Source organism: Saccostrea cucullata, unplaced genomic scaffold (genome assembly GCF_032062105.1).
Source record: "Saccostrea cucullata isolate Sc308-1 unplaced genomic scaffold, CSIRO_AGI_Scuc_v1 ctg7771, whole genome shotgun sequence".
Lineage (NCBI taxonomy): Eukaryota > Metazoa > Mollusca > Bivalvia > Ostreida > Ostreidae > Saccostrea > Saccostrea cuccullata.
In genome coordinates, this window is record NW_026939965.1 from 1 (window position 1) to 17,488 (window position 17,488).

The 17,488-nt window shown below is 33.0% G+C and overlaps 1 protein-coding gene across 1 annotated transcript; it reads right to left on the reverse strand.

Annotated features, from left to right (window-relative positions):
* Positions 1-12,452: 12,452 nt before the first annotated feature.
* Positions 12,453-16,826, reverse strand: LOC134254356 (beta-1,4-N-acetylgalactosaminyltransferase bre-4-like; the record flags this gene model as incomplete). The annotated part of the gene is made up of 5 exons (XM_062736882.1): positions 16,459-16,826; positions 14,954-15,186; positions 14,572-14,609; positions 13,244-13,313; positions 12,453-12,467 (listed from the first exon to the last, which is right to left on the reverse strand). Coding segments are annotated over exons 1-5 (660 nt in total), but the record flags the coding sequence as incomplete, so codon positions are not given.
* Positions 16,827-17,488: the final 662 nt, after the last annotated feature.

Here is a 17,488-nt window from a genome sequence, read left to right on the forward strand (position 1 = left end):
CAATCAAGGGTCTTTCTATGTAATCTCTGACAACATTAGGATCACCCTTTTCTGGACATAATTGGTTATATTCTTCTTGAGAAATGATCTCAATAGTGCCATCTTTTTTTATTATGTTCCCCAAACGGAGTCTGGGAACATATTGTTTTTACTCTGTTTCTTATTATTATTATTTTTTTTCTTATTTGTTCTCCGGTACTTTTTTGTCCGCGAGTGTTCTCAGAAACTGTTCACCCAACTGAGCTAAAACCTTTTTAGGGTTAATAGGTGTGTAGTGTAGGTGTGCGGAACGAAGGTCATTTTGCCCGCATACGCCTGCACGTGCGTGCACGTGAAATGAGTGAATTGACTGATATACTTAATATAGCTATAACTTTATGTTTTTTAACAAATGTTTTGAAACTCATTATATAAAAATATATTAATAGTGTAGATAATATGACACTGTCAAATTAGCACGAACTCACGCGCATGCACGTGCGCTTCGCTCTGATTGGCTGCAACAAAAATCTCAATATCTCATTTGTTTTTTGACGAAATGCTTTGAAATTCAAAATATAGTCATACATTAGGATATCCTACAACATGATATATAAAAGTTTCATGAAATCACGTGCATGCGCATGCGCTTTAATCTGATTGGCTGAAACTTTAAATGGATTTATCTCCTCTGTTTTTTGACGAAATGCTTTGAAATTTAAAACATAGTCTTTCATTAGAATATCCTGCAATATGATATACAAAAAATTTCAAGAAATCACGTGCATGCACGTGTGCTGCAATCTGATTGGCTGGAACTTTAAATGGCTATATCTCCTTTGTTTTTTGACAAAATGTTTTGAAATTTAAAACATAGTCTTTCATTAGGATGTCCTACAATACGATATAGAAAAAAATCATGAAATCACGCGCATGTACGTGTGCTGCAATCTGATTGGCTGAAACTTGAAATGGCTTTAACTCCCTTGTTTTTCAAACAAACAGGATGGGATTTAGAATACAGATAGGTATACTGGATTCCTACAAGAAGGTATGGTCAACATGCACGTGCACGCACGTGCGTGCATTTAAAACGAGTGAAGTTAATAATACACTTGAATGAGTGATTTTTAATACTTTTGGACTGAATGTTTTCATATTATAGTATATCAAAATATATAGATAGCGTAGACAAGATGATATGGTCATAACGCACATGCATTCACATGTGCACGGGTGCAATGCTAAAATTTGAATGTAATTTGTATTCTTCTGGGGAAACGTTGTTAAAGTCAAAAGTGCACAGTGTTTGTCTTTGTTTATTTAATGAAGCTTACAGAGGATGTGGCACCAAAAGGAAGTTGGGGAGCGTTTGGGGAACATCTGTAACGGTTCCCGTTACAATTAGCACTAGTTTTAACTGGTATTCCTCTGTCTTCATCTTTCTCTGAAAGAACTCTCTTTCCAAACTGAATTTTACTCATTCCCTTACTCTTTTCTTTACTAGAGGTGTTACCCATGGTTAATATGAAAAGTCAAAATCTGATGTTACACCTTGTATTTATAACCCTTTTTTTGTCTATGTTTAAAATTCTATTAAGGTTATATTGCATATCAATTTTTCAACTAAGATTTTCTTCCTCCAAGGGTTCTCAATGGGGAACTCAGTAAATTATGCAGAGACTAACAGAATGCAGTATATCCTCTCCTAGAACACTGATACAAGAAAATAAAACCGGAGATGGATGGAGGACTCAAGAAGCACATGAATGAATATGATTCCAAACTAAGTCAATCATGATGATCATGAATTGTGGTTCACAGGATGAGAAAGAAAGGACCCAGGATTGTGCATCTTTCTATATCCTTTCCCCTTCATATCCTTCATATGCTGTCATACAAAACAATAGATGAATTGTAGTCATTTAAAAACTGAGGTGTAATAAAATCAAAGTATTGAAAATTTGATTTTCTAATAGTATGAGATCTTCAAAAAACTAATTCCCACAGATTTCAAAGTATCCAAATATAACTTTTAATTTGTCCAGTACAAATTGAAAACAGTTGTTATGTAAGACTTTTATACATTGAATCCTTTATTTTTCATCTTATTTCTACAACCCCCTAGAAATTGCCCAGATATTCAGAAGCTAGCTTTGGTGTATTTATCACTTTCCTGGAATTTTAAATGTTTTTTTTGTGTATGTATCATGTCCTATTTTAAATTTAAAATAGGTCTCAAAAGGACCCCCCATAAAGATGCAAGTGTCCCTAATCTGTGATTTAAAATATCTTGAATATCTTTATCATCCCATCTTTATCATCATTTTGTCAAGGTCAAAGCATGAGATTATTGAGACGATTACTTTGACAATAATTTGTAACTTAAAAACTTCACATCATAAGTATACAAATGAAGAATGAATAGGAGATTTCTATAGATTTTTTGGATCATTTTTCTCCTGGGTAAAAAGTTAGTTACTGAGATTACTGATATGAGTCTTGAAATACAATTACTTCAACATTGTGTGATAACTTATAGACTTTATAAAAATTAGGTGCAAATTCTTAAGAAAGAATTAAGATATTAATCAAATGTACAATGTCCAAGGGTGTTTATTTAGCTATTAGTATGTAATATCTTGGGTTTCTGTAAAAATCTTCACTACATAGATAAAGACCGGATTAATATATATTTTAAACTATGATGAAGGAAATAAAAGGTTAAAAGCTCTCCCCTTTCATGCCCTTCATATTCTGTCATACACAACAATAGATAAATTGTAGTCATTCAACAAACTGAAGTCTAATCAAATCAAAGAATTGATATTAAGATTTTCTGGTAGTATGAGATCTTCAAAAAAAAATTCCACAGACTTCAAAATATCTAAATATAACTTTTAATTTGTCCAGTTCAAATTGAAGACAGTTGTTATGTATGGTTTTTATACATTGGATCCTTTATTTTCCATCTAATTTCTACAACCCCCTAAAAATGACACAGATATTCAGAAGCTAGCTTTGGTGTAATTTTTTACTTTCCTGGAACTGTACATACATTTTGTTTGTTTGTGTGTTTGTCCTATTTTGAATTTAATAGGTATCAATAGGACCCCCCATAAAGATGCAAGTGTCCTATAATCTGTGATGTAATAATATGTTGAATATTTTTATCATTCCATAAACTTCATACTTACTACACATGGAGTGGTTGGAGTAATACACTCAGTTGTACAGGACAATGTTCAAGGTCAAAGCATGAGATTTTTGAGATAACTACCTTTGTCAATAATTTGTAACCTTCAAACTTCACATCTTAAGTGAAGAATGGATAGGAGATTTTCTATAGATTTTTGGATCATTTTCCTCCAGGATAAAAGTCAGTTACTAATATTACCGATTTGAAATATTTCAATATATCCTCGAGACTATATCTGCTATGTTAGGTGGAATGGCATACTCTTTGGAAAGAATTGAAATGTAATTCAAATATACAATGTTCAAGGGTATTTCAAAGAATATAACCAAGTTATACCTTAGAATTCTGTAAAAATATTATCACTGCATAGATAAAGACTGGTTGGAAAAATATATGTTTTGAATTAAGGCCAAGGAAAAAAAGGTCAAGACTGTGGAATGATATGACTTTTATTCAAGTGGTGCAGTACAGTAACTCTGGTGATTTACATACCTTCAGTCATAAATAGATAGGCATGGGGAAGACTCCTATAGATTTTGAGATTATCATTCAAAAGTATAGAAAGGTTTTAAGTTTGAATGATGCAATGGCAGCATATCATTTGCTTGTAAATTTAAAAACAAATCCAACCATATACATCGTTGGATGATTACTGTTGAATTTTATCAATTCCTGGACTTTCGGTCTTAATATCATCCTTTAATTTCTTTAAAATTTCAATGATTGTCTTTTAGTTTTAGTTGAATCAGTTTCTTTTTGGCATGTTTAAATGACATCATCCAAAGAAGTACATCTAAATTTTATATGTAGGAAAGAATTTTTCATCACAGGGAAAGAAAGAGATTGTCTTGTATAATGTAATGCATTGGTACACAAAAATCTCTTCCAATTTCTAACAGGTTTCATTTTTGTTTATATGGAATGCTAAGTTCTGTTGATTTCAATTTTTTTGACCAAAGACAAACTGGTAGAGTAGTAAATGTACATGATGTGTCAGAAAAGCATGTGGAAACCTGTTGACTTTATCGTTTCTGATTAAATCAAATTATGAGTTTCATCTTTGTTACATTGTAAAAAAAATTCTATATAGGGCACACACTAGAAAGCTTTAAAATTCTGAGTATCAGGGTTTAACAGTACATAACAATTCCAAATGATTTTTGGACGCTTTTTATGTATCAAAAAGACAAAACAGAATATTTGTTCACAGATGTTCTAAAGGAAAACAAGCACAAAGAAATTATTTGTTATGTTCTTTATGTGATTCATGTAAAATGTATTTTGAAAGTGTACCATAACATTTATCTTTTGCATAAATACATTTTTTTGTGGAGAATTTTTCATAACTTTGAACAAGAGGCCCAGGTGCCACAGCACTCACCTGAGCACACCGGCTAGGAAAAAGCAAATATCAGATCAGAAATGAAAGTTTACTGAGGTTAGAGGGGGGGGGGCTTAAATTTCAACCCCCAGGTGGCCTTGATTTGAACAAACTAGAATCTACACTACCTGAGGATGATTCCATATAAATATTACTAATCATGGCTTCGAAATACTTGAAAAGGAGATTTTAAAAGATTTCCCTATATATTCTTATGAAAAACTTTGATCGACCATTTTGGCCCCACCCTACCCCCGGGGGTCATGATTTGAACAAATATGAATCTACAATACCTGAGGATGATTCCACATGAGTTTCATCTTTCCAGGCCCAGTGGTTCTTAAGAAGAAGTTTTTAAAAGATTTTTTCCTATATATTTCTATATAAAACTTTTAACGGCCATTATGGCCCCACCCTAGCCCTGGGGATCATGATTTGAACAAATTTGAAGCTACACTACCTGAAGTTGATTTCACATGAGTTTTATCTTTCCTGTCTCAATGGTTCTTGAGAAGAAGACTTTTAAAGATTTTTCCTATGATTCCTATGTAAAACTTTGATCGGCCATTTTGGCCCCAGCCTACCCCAGGGGTCATGAACAAACTTGAATTTACACTACATGAGGATGATTCCACATAAGTTTCATCTTTCCTGGCCCAGTGGTTCGTGAGAAGAAGATTTTTTAAAATTGACATTAATTTTTCTCTAATTCATAATTATCTCCCCTTGGAAGAGGGCATGACCCTTCATTTGACCAAACTTGAATCCCCTTCACCCAAGGATACTTTGTGCCAAGTTTGGTTGAAATTGGCCCAGGAGAAGATGAAAATGTGAAAAGTTTACGACGACAACGCCAACGACAACGACAACAACGACGACAGACAAAGGACAAATTTTGATCAGAAAAGCTCACTTGAGCCTTCGGCTCAGGTGAGCTAAAAAGTAGTCTTATTGTATAATATGGTTAGCTTAAAATCTTGTAGACTTTAAAGTTGTACATGATGTGTTACACATCTTACATAATTAACCATTTCAATGCAGGGTATTCAGCATATATTGTGGTTTTGTCTTAAATTTATTTGCTTATGTAATCAAGAACTCGAGAATACCCAAATTAGGAAATGTGTGAGAGAATGGGCAAGAAAATCAGGTTTAAAAAATGTTTCCACTACAAAGGAGTTAATCAATATATTTAATCTATAAGTACATCCAGTCTATACATTAAAGGTAATTTTGTATGAAATAAACTTACATATGAGCATTTTATTACAAATGTAAACATTACTTTAACCAGTTTTAAAAAAATGATTAGATTCAGTGTCAGTATGTTATTTCCTAAAAAATAAATGAGAAAACAAAAAATTTTATTTGAGTCAGTTTTTTAATGTAAATAAAAAGCATTGGAAGTTGGGAATATTTCACAAAGTTGATTGAGCATAATTCTCACTAGGACAGTTAGAGTATTATGATTTTACCCTAACAGAAACCATTTCAAATTTTAATATACAAATCATGTTTAGTCAGGCAGTATATAGTTTACAATTGTGAAAAAGTAAATGGTATCTATATTCAGGGTCAATACAAAGGTCAAAAAGGAATGAAAACAATATTTCTTTTTATGTATTAAACTTGACGGTTTTGTTGCAATAAATTCACTGTGTTCATTTCTGTTTTCTTTCTATGTATGGATAGCCCTAACCTGGGCAATCAAAATACAAGAAGTAAATAAATTATGTCAAATGATGAAGGTACACAACAGAAAATTACATGAACTGAACAGAGAATTCTGAGTTTCCCTCAAATATGGCCGCCAGGTGATGTAAATTTAAAAAAAATGTGGATTCATCATATTATGATTGAGACTTGTACATATTATGAATGGTGAGCACAATGAAATTTAGAATGACATTACATTGATTCAATTATGAGAATTCATACAATCAAAATGGAGGAAATATTTTTCTTTATAGGCATAAAGTAGCAAACACTCACCAAATTCATCAGAATTTTACTCTTTGAAGAAAAGGAAACTTACTTGCTTTGTTGAGTTGACATTCATTTTTTGTCTTTGGTAGGTAGACTAATGGTTTCTGACTAGTATATTGAGAACTTTTTATTTAAGAGTCATCAGATTGTCCAGATATTTTGGTTAAAATAACTGCATGACATCAAATAATTTGTTCATACAAAGGAATAAATGATTTCCAGGTTTCTTTTTTTAGTCAGATTAAATAGTGTCCAACTAATATATCCAACATACAATACAATATAATCATCCAAGTCACACAAAGGTAAATAAATGACCTTATTAAGGTTTTACTCAAAAGGTTAAAGTGAGGAGGACATCTGCTATATTTAATAGTTTGGGTAATATTCATCAAACTTCATGGATAGGTTATTCAAAAAAGCTTCATTAATTTTGATTTTCAGGTCAAAGATCAGCACAACATTTGCTATACCATTGTTGATCATGAATATTTAAACAACTCTATTGATTTTTCAGGTTAAAGGTCAATGTGTTCCTGCTACAGTAAAACATTATTATAAGGATATCAGAGTGATTTGTTTATTTGTAAGAATTTAGTTATAAAATCTTCTACTCTTTCTATAATATATCAGTGAATGTGCTCCTTTATTTTAAAGAATTTTACAAGCAAATCATATACTGACTTCCAATCCTTAAAAACACAATATATATTGAATCTTGAGATTCAGAATTTCAGACTTCTAGGCTTTGAGACTTTAAGGATTTCAATCTTAAAAACTTACAGACTTTCAATCTTTAAAAACATTCAGGTTTGAGGACTGAGTATTTTAATATTCATTTTGTATGTCTTGTCTTTTATGTCATTATACTTACGATTAATCCTTAGTAATTCAAACTTTTCATATTTGTAAAACCAGAGTGGAAAAGTACAGTGTTTGTGTAATCTTCTTAATGTTTATCTAAAATTACTGATTTTAATACAGTCAAATATAATTTTTTGATGATCAAAATTTCTAACTGAATTCAAAGACAAACTGCCTGACCTATATATATATTATTATAGAACAGAATTTAGCATTCCATATAAACAAAAATGAAACCTGTTAGAAATTGAAAGAAATTTTTGTGTACCAATGCATTACAATATTCAAGACAATCTCTTTCTTTCCCTGTGACGAAAAATTCTCTCCTACATATAAAATGTAGATGAACCTCTTTGGATGATGTCATTTAAACATGCCAAAAAGAAACTAATTCAACTAAAACTAAAAGACAATCATTGAAATTTTAAAGAAATTAAAGGATGATATCAAGACCGAAAGTCCAGGAATTGATAAAATTCAACAGTTATCATCCAAAGATGTATATGTTTGGATTTGTTTTTAAACTTACAAGCAAATGATATGCTGCCATTGCATCATTCAAACTTAAAACCTTTCTATACTTTTGAATGATAATCTCAAAATCTATAGGAGTCTTCCCCATGCCTATCTATTTATGACTGAAGGTATGTAAATCACCAGAGTTGCTGTACTGCACCATTTGAATAAAAGTCATATCATTCCACAGTCTTGACCTTTTTTAGCTCACCTGAGTCGAAGGCTCAAGTGAGCTTTTCTGATAACATTTTGTCCGTCGTCCGTTTGTCCGTCCGTCCGTCTGTCACACTTTTCTCCCCTGAACTCCTCTTACATTTTACTCAGCAGCCTAATCATCTTTTGGGAGATGGTTGGTGGTGTCATGTAGATGTGCAGAAAGGTTTCAGAATTTTGATTTTGCCCCGGGGGGTCAAATGGGGGCCGAAAAATGACGTTTTTTATGCAAAAAGCCCCGTCTTCCCTGAACTCCTCTTACATTTTACTCAGCAGCCTAATCATCTTTTGGGAGATGGTTGGTGGTGTCATGTAGATGTGCAGTAAGGTTTCAGAATTTTGATTTTGCCCCGGGGGGTCAAATGGGTGGGCCGAAAAATGACGTTTTTTATGCAAAAAGCCCCTTCTTCCCTGAACTCCTCTTACATTTTACTCAGCAGCCTAATCATCTTTTGGGAGATGGTTGGTGGTGTCATGTAGATGTGCAGTAAGGTTTCGGAATTTTGATTTTGCCCGGGGGAGGGGGTCAAATGGGGGTCGAAAATGACGTTTTTTTATGCAAAAAGCCCCGTCTTCCCTGAACTCCTCTTACATTTTACTCGGCAGCCTAATCATCTTTTGGGAGATGGTTGGTGGTGTCAAGTAGATGTGCAGTAAGGTTTCAGAATTTTGATTTTGCCCCGGGGGGTCAAATGGGGTCGAAAAATGACGTTCTTTATGCAAAAAGCCCCGACTTCCCTAAACTCCTACTTCATTTTACACATTGGCCTGATTCTCTTTTGGGAGAGTTCACTCTTTTGAAATTTTGGTAAAACATCAAGGTCAAGGGGTAAAAAATCATAGCATGTTGGGAAACATCTTGTTATGGGTAATGTACACGTGAAATGTGAAAGTCGTATCTCTTCTCAATCAAAAGGAAATACAACATTATTGAAAAGTAAGTTAAACTTCAAGGTCAAGGTCACAGAGTCAAAAAGTCAGGATACATTTGGAAAGGTCTTATCACAGGTAATATACATGCATGTATAATATGAATGCCCTTTCATTTATAATTATCTTTCAAAATGATCAATTTAAAACAATTAATTTGTTTATGACAGTAGGTCAAACTTCAAGGTCATGGGTAATAAAAATCATAGTGTATTTAGAATGGTATTGTCCCAGTTAAATACTAATACACATGTTTAATATAGAAGTCCCGTGTCTTCTCATTCAAAATATATGACCATGACGACCAAGGTTAAATTTATTGTGACAGATGGACAGACTGACAAACAAATGAGATTTAATGTCCCCTAGCTTTAGCGAAAATGGGGGACAGTAAATGTCCTTGCTGTTCTTGAGAAGAAGATTTATGTTGGAAAAAGTCCCCTGCATATTTACATGTAAATTGGTTGAAATTGGCCCAGTGGTTCTTAAAAATTAAGAATGTGAAAAGTTTGCAGACAAACAGATGGACGACAGAAAACAGTACATTTCAGAAAACAGTATGCTTGTAAATAGTTAATCAAGGTGGTTTGGGAAGCAAAATAAAGCTAAACTGGTATATCTATAATTCATCCGCAGAGCTTTGTATATTTTAATATGCACAACCTTTTCAGCTCTTATAATAATTATTTTTAAAATCTTCATATCACCATGTCTGATTCAAGGGAGAACTAGAGATATGACCAGAAGTAAATCTGTTGAATATAAAATATGTGCATGTATACTGTGTTTTTCTTAGTAATTTGTTTCTTTGTTGTGACAGTAACTGTTATGGCAGCTTTTGGCAAAGGTTGAAGTTTCTCAAATGTAAGTCAAACTCCAAGGTCAAGGTCAAAGGGTCAAAATTGTTGGTGTCAAAGGGAAAGTCTTGTCACAACGGAATACACATGTAAAATAAGAGAGAAATCCCTAGTACTTCCTCACCTGTTCAAAAGTTATTGCCAAGGTTAAAATTAAATTGGGTTCAACTCTAGGGTCAAGGTTAAAAATATTTATACCTGTTTAAAGTTCACAATGATTACACATGTTAAGCATGAAAGTCCTAGCACCAACTGTTCAAAACTTAGGCCAAGTTTAAGGTATTTTTCTTGTAAAAGTGGGTCAAACTCCAAGGTTAAGAGATCAAGAGTTCAAAATTGGTGGTACCCATTAAAAGGTTTTGCCAAAAGAAATTTACCGATGAAATATGGAAGCCGTGTGTATAGCCAAATCCACTTAAAACTTATGGGCAAGGTAAAAGTTTCTTTGGACAAACAAACAGACATAAACACAGGAAACAAAATATGTAAATATAGTCAAATGGAAAAATTTTCTACTATTATGGAGTCATAAGATCAGGTACAGAGAGTCAGTGGCTAGGGAGATCAGACCCCCCCCCCCCCCCATGGAATTTGCAGAGTTATTTAAATAAGACTATTTACTGAAGAGAATAAAATTACTTTGAACATCCTCGCCCTTAGAAAACATGGACCCCATCATCATTGTTTAAATATTTTTGCTTGCTTCTCAGGAAATCTTGGGCTGGATTTTTTTTGACTGAGGTGTGACACCCCCCCCCCCCCTTTCCGAAAAAAAAATTCTGGATCTGTGCCTGTATATACTGAATGTCCGCAACGGGAGATAACTTGACAATGTGGAATTTGTCGACTGTGGCATGCGATGATCTTTGACCCTTTTTGAACTTCAACCTAACCATTTGCATTTATCTATTTTTATGCAATCTATACTAAATCTTGTACTTACCGATTGTCACAGGTCTTGTCAACGAATTCATGAAATATAATCCATATAATCCAACTTAAACACAAATGATTTTAACTGACCACACTGCACCGTCAGCATACATGTGCTAAATAATCTCATTCGGCAAACCTTTGCTGATTCCGTCGCCTTCATTAGATGAAGTATGAATCGGCCGAGGTGTGCCGAGTGGTGATATCTAAAAATATGATAATGGATGTTCACACGTAAAACTGTTTAGTACAAGAACAAATTTCAAACTATCATAATAAACGATGTTTTAAAATAACTTTGCCATCTAGGTCTATTTTTAAAAATGTGTGAGAGAGAGAGTGTGTGTGTGTGTGATGGTGATGGTGGGGGGGGGGGGGGATGAGAGATAGGCATTGACAAATTAATTGGGTTGTATTTTCAATGGTTTTTTTTTCCTGACCAAATACTAAAATCAGTTTGCACATTTTGATAAATTCATCAAAAACGCTTTGTACTAAAATAATATTTTATGTCGTTGAGAAAGTAAATTTAAAAAGTTCCAAATTATGGGCAAAATATTTATCGGAATCTAATTAAGTAATTTACTTCATTAATTAAAGTCTGTCATTTCAGACTGGTAATGAATTAAGTATACAAAATACATATATGAGGCTCATAGATCATATGGTCACCTGAAAATTTTATGCTCAATTTGACGAATACATGTACCGTGATAATTATAGAATTATTTTGACTTTTTCCTTGGAAAGTCCAATATGAAGGAGTGTGTATTTAGAGGCAAAAACCTTAGTGCGGGTATTACTGTCTCATGACACCATCTAGTTACTAGATTATTAATAGAAAGAATAAAAGCTCATAGAAATGATACAAATGATACTGAAAGTACCTTTAATGAATAAAGTGTCATGTTTCAAGGTATATTAAAACAACAGAAGGTCCACATGCACTCATAAGAAGATTTTTGGTAGTAGAAACACCAAGAAATTCTAATTCCATGCAATCAGATCATCTTACATTAGCTATAAGGTTACAGCCTTTAGACAAAGTCATGAGAGTCAATAAGATTTATTCACTGTTCATCCTGATAGGCCACATTATAGTATTCTTTCCCTGTAGTGTAATGTAAATATTCAATGAAAATTTAGAATCCATCAGCACTTGGGGATAAAACTTTCTATCTTTACCAACTATGCTATTAAGGAAGCTGGGTGTTAATAAATTAGCCATGTATAACTTATTTTTAGATAAGCTATCTTAAGGTGTTCACAATCATTTGGCAAAGAAAAATGTCATACATTTTAGCTTCAAAATTTGATCATTTTTTTTTATATCTTTATATGGAGCTCTTCTTCTAAAGGAGAACAATTTGGTTTAAAATGACCATGAACCAACCAGATCTCTTGATTTTTTACTTATCAATTTAATTAATTTCAAAATATAAACATGCATAGTAAAAAAATAAAAATTACAATTGTGTGCCATTAAAACTTTACCTTAAAGTTTGTTTGTTTCTATGTTGGTTGATTGTTTGTGTATTTCCAAAGGAAGAGCAGATAGAGAATTGATTATAGATGGTCCAGGAACAAAACATACCTTCAATGTTGATGACTGTAGAAAGAAAACCATTATGTTATTATGACACAATATTACATGAAACAATGCACGTTTAAATATAATGCCAAAATGGATGAAAATATTTGTTCTGAACAATTACCTAAATATTTGTTTCTAAAAAATACTCTAAAAATGTCTTTAACATTTACTCAAGATGAAAAAAGTACATCATGTTGTCTTTAGAAAAACACTTGTTAATTACTTTATTGATATAACAAAAAATCAGAGTAATTATTTAGACATTAAAAGACTTTTTTTCTTAACAGCAGATTGAATTTTTTGAAATACCTGTCAGTACAGTATACAAAAAATTACAAGCATGTACAACATGTAGTCCTAACAGTTTTGAAAAGCTCTTTACTAAGAAAGGAAAGTGTAAAAAATGAAACTATGTGTATGCCATGTCACACATATTTTGAAGCAAGACAAAAAGTAAATGACTTAGGATTAATCTTTTGTAAATTCTTACTTTTTTCTTATTACATTGTAAATATCTGTTTCATCACCATTTAGTAATTCTGAATTCCATGGGTGACCGACATAAGGAATTATGAAATCATATCATACTTCATGCAAAAGGTCTTACTAACATTCTGAAGATCCCTTAATATATTTTAGGCTAATTAAGGCTGTGCATGCTTATATCATTGTTAGAGACATTAGATCACATGAGTATTACACAGCAATTAAATTAAACCATATAATCATGGTTAAATGCAAAGATGACCATAGGAAATGAAAAAAAAACAAAAAAAACAAGACAAACTTACCAGATATTCAACTATATGCCCAATAAGTCTATCCAGTAGATAATCCAGTGAAACAACATCTCCGCTGATCCTGGAAAATCATACATATTCAGTGATAAACAATTAACCTCATTTTACACTGAAGTGAATCAATAATTTTTAGACAAACAGGACAGACTTGTAAAAGATAGCAAATTGTATCTAACCAAAATTTAGTAAACATTTTTTTCTTATTTAAATTCAATCATAGAATGCCCTTTCATAGAAATATTAAATGCACTCTGGGTTACATGCAGATTATACATCACATGAACTGGGGATAAATACCACATTTACATTCATATAAACAGAACTTTACATAACCAATTACTCTTAATCAATAACTGATGTATATACATGAAGGTAAAAAAAAAGGGGGGTACACATTTTATAAATTTACAGAGATTCTCAGACTGAGTTTTTCCCACTTTCACTGGGCCACTGTTGCACCAGAATGTAAAAGTATGAGTAACAAATAAAACAAGAGATTCTGCATGTTTCATAAAAAAGAACTAATAGATCTAATAGATAAGATTCACTGGCATAATATGATCTGAGTGATTATCTTAAATATCCTTCATTTGTTCACTGTGATAAAAGATTCATAGAAAATAATAACTGAGAATGTCACTTTAGTTGTTGTTGGATTTTATAAGATATGCTATGAGGCTCCTCATAAGAATATTTAGAATACTGATCCAACAAAAGGAATGTGAGATAATATATCATAACTCATGCTAAAGGATTTATCAGCATTTTGAGGATCTCTTAGTGTCCTAGTGTATTTTAGGGTAAACATGGCAGTGTTTATATGAATGTTATAAACATTAGGTATATAACACAGTAATAATGATAAATACAAAGATTACCTTCATAGAAAATGTATAAACAAATATATGTGACACTTACCAGATAACCATGTTTATATTTAGTATAGTAATATTCATTAAATAATCCAGTGAAATAACATCTGACCTGATCCAGGATTCAGCTGTTCAGAACTTTGTTGGAAGAACAATGGTTGAAAATCAGTTAAAGTACTGAAATCCATAGGACCATACAGTTATTTACATGAAGTCTCCAGGGCTGTGTAATTCTGTGTTGTTGTGTCAAAATAACCAGCCACCGAGGCTGTGAAGGACTAACGTGACGTCATAATCAAGATTTGAATCGCTGCCAAGTTTATGACGTCACAATGCATAGGTAGCTGTGATTTGAATCGCTGCCAAGTCTGTGTATTCATAGTCTTGGGTTTTTCCAGATTTCAGGCCTAAACGGCCTTTTTCCAGATCTCAAGCCTGAGATCTCACATCTTAAATGGTGTTTTTCCAGATCTGAAGCCTGAGATCTGACAAAATAAGTTTCTCCAGATCTCAGCCCTAAAAGTGCACTCAGTTAACCCCCCTATTCAGACCCAGGGGGTACACTCTGTTGACTCCCCTATCCCCCAGGGGGTGCACTTGGTTGACCCGGCTATCCCCCAGGGCCAAAAGTGCACTCAGTTGACCTGCCTATCCCGCTGACCAGTCAGAATTCAGCATTTTCTACCTCATTTGCATAAAAAGTGCACTCAGTTGACCCCCATCCAGGCTGCTTATACTACTCTTGTCAAAGACTTTTGCTTGGTAATGCCACCTTCCCCAACTGAAATTGCTTCCTACGGTCTTGATAGGAATGCTGAACACAACTCACTTGTTCTATGACATAAATCCCATAATCCAGCTGTTGTCTCTGTAGAATCGGATGTAGGTTATGAAGTAAAATCCTGAGGTGTTCCTCACGATCCCTAAAAGGAATAATGATCGCCACACGCTCGCGGGAAATACATTCATACGGAGTATATCGGCCTCCTGGCTTGACAAGAGGGAACAGTTTGATCAATTCTTCATAGGGTGGTGCACTTTTGTATGTTTCTAGTTGCCCCACTACAAGTCATAAAATTTTAAAGACTCACAATTTCGCTAAATATGTACATCGAAATACTTAACTGTAGCCCAACCCCAGCTTTGGGATTTAAACATTTTGAAACTACAATATATAATCAAATTATTGAAAGAACTGAAAGCCGGGCTTTAAATTGCTAGAGTAACTATGTTGTCTGATCCGAAATTAGTACATAGTTTTCCTTTTGCCACTGATTTTTAACAGGTTGAACTTGTATGATTATGGTTTCAAACAATATCCCGTATACCAGTAATTAAAATTAAAAGTCCAGACCCCAAGATATGCTATGATTCTAAAATTAAATAAATAATGTTTCCAAGAAATTCTCGCATATGTCCTATTCAATAAGCATTTTTTCTCATAATTTAAAAATTCAGTCTTCAAACAGTTAAAATAATGCACATGTTTATATTTTTGACATTCTTTTAGTTTCAAACAAACAGTACTAGTACTTTTATCGCCAACGACATGTTGAAACACTGAATACATGTACATTGTCAAGCGACTTCACGCATTCTAAAAATTCCAATTCACTATAGTATTAATTTGCTAAAAATCAAAACAGAATAAAAACCACTATCCTAACATCGACGAAAACGATATGAAACATGAAACTCTTCAACAATTTCAACATTTCGAAAAGCCCGCGCTATTGAAAATAGTTCGCTTACAATATGCATTCAGCAGAGTATGTGTACAAATTGTTATATCACGATTATCCCAATAAAGCAAATATCTAATTTCTCTTTCAGTTTGAATATCAAGCAAAAAATATTGATCATTAACTTTTCCAATGATTGTGATGTTAAAAATATTTGTTTGAATGTCGTCTCGCAATGGGACTATTTTGTTTATCGGAAGCGTCTGCTTTGACGTTGTTTGGTTTTTTTGTTTACTGTGCTAATTATAGTAAGACAGTCGATCATGATGCCTAGAGCCAGACTTTGCTTTCAGCAAAGCCCGGCTAAAAAATCATTTTACTGCCTACAATAAATAGTTTACTTATTAAGATATTGTAAACTGACTAATAGAACACAACTGCCTGCCCACAATAAATATTGCACTTACCAAGACCCGGTGAACTATTAGAACACGTTTGTTGCTCACATTAAATATACTTACCAAGACGTGGGAATCTAAATGAACTTATTTGCCTGCTCACATTACATAGGGTACTTACCAAGATCTGGTGAACTAATAGAGCACATTTTAATAGACTGACATTTTTTGTCCATATTAAATACAGAACTCACCAAGAGCAGGAGGACTTATAGAACACACCCTGACTGGTTGACACTCACTCTCCAGAATTCTCTGAAGGTCTTTAATGGTAGCATTCACCATCCAGTCACATTCATTTTGGGACGCCGCCAAAATCAGAGTGAAACGAGAAATATCCCATTTTTTCAAAACCTCGTATGATTTTAACAATCTGTAAGTGCCTTGTTTTAGAAAAGATACACTTATTGATATTTCTAACAAAACAAGAAAGACTACAGCATACACACAAGCACGGAAAATATTTCCACGCGACAAAAGTGCCTCGTCCTGCCTCATTTCAAGAGAAAACTTAACATTTCAGGATACATTGTATAGCAACTCCTGTACAGTAAAGAAAAATATAGTAACATAGGTGACATTGTAGCTTATCTCTAAAGTTTTCCTTATCACCACAAGAAGGTTCAATATACTATCCAGATAAGGACAAATACTCAAGGCTATAGTGAGCCATTCCATTCCCAAAGATAAAAAAGTCTTCTTAAGGTAGGACACAATAGATAGGCCAAATTTTCCCTCAAATTTAATTTTTCTGAAACTTTGATATTTTGTTCTAGGATACAAAATCTCTCTTTATATATTATATGAAAAAATTTCAACCACACATTTTTTGCCCACATAGTCTGAAATATGGCCTTTCAGACCCCCGTAAGAAGATTGTGAAATCAGACATTCGACAAGAGCATTAGCCTTATTTTAGAATTATCCATCGATCTATTGCAAATTTGTGTCATAATTTTAATAAGAATAACCTTTTTGTTACTTTATATCAGTAAGTCATATTGATACTGGGAAATATGAGTAAAAATCTGAAGTAAAAATAGAACAAACATAGCGAATTGAAAATTCACATGTAAATATCCGACAGTTTAAGTTTTCTTTAGAGAAAATGTATAATTCAATTTTTACAAAAAGTCAACAGAATGATTCAAATGGATCTTAAAATAAAATGTGTAAAAATAAAGAAAATGGAACCGGTGGTTTCAGATATTTTGGCGAATTAAA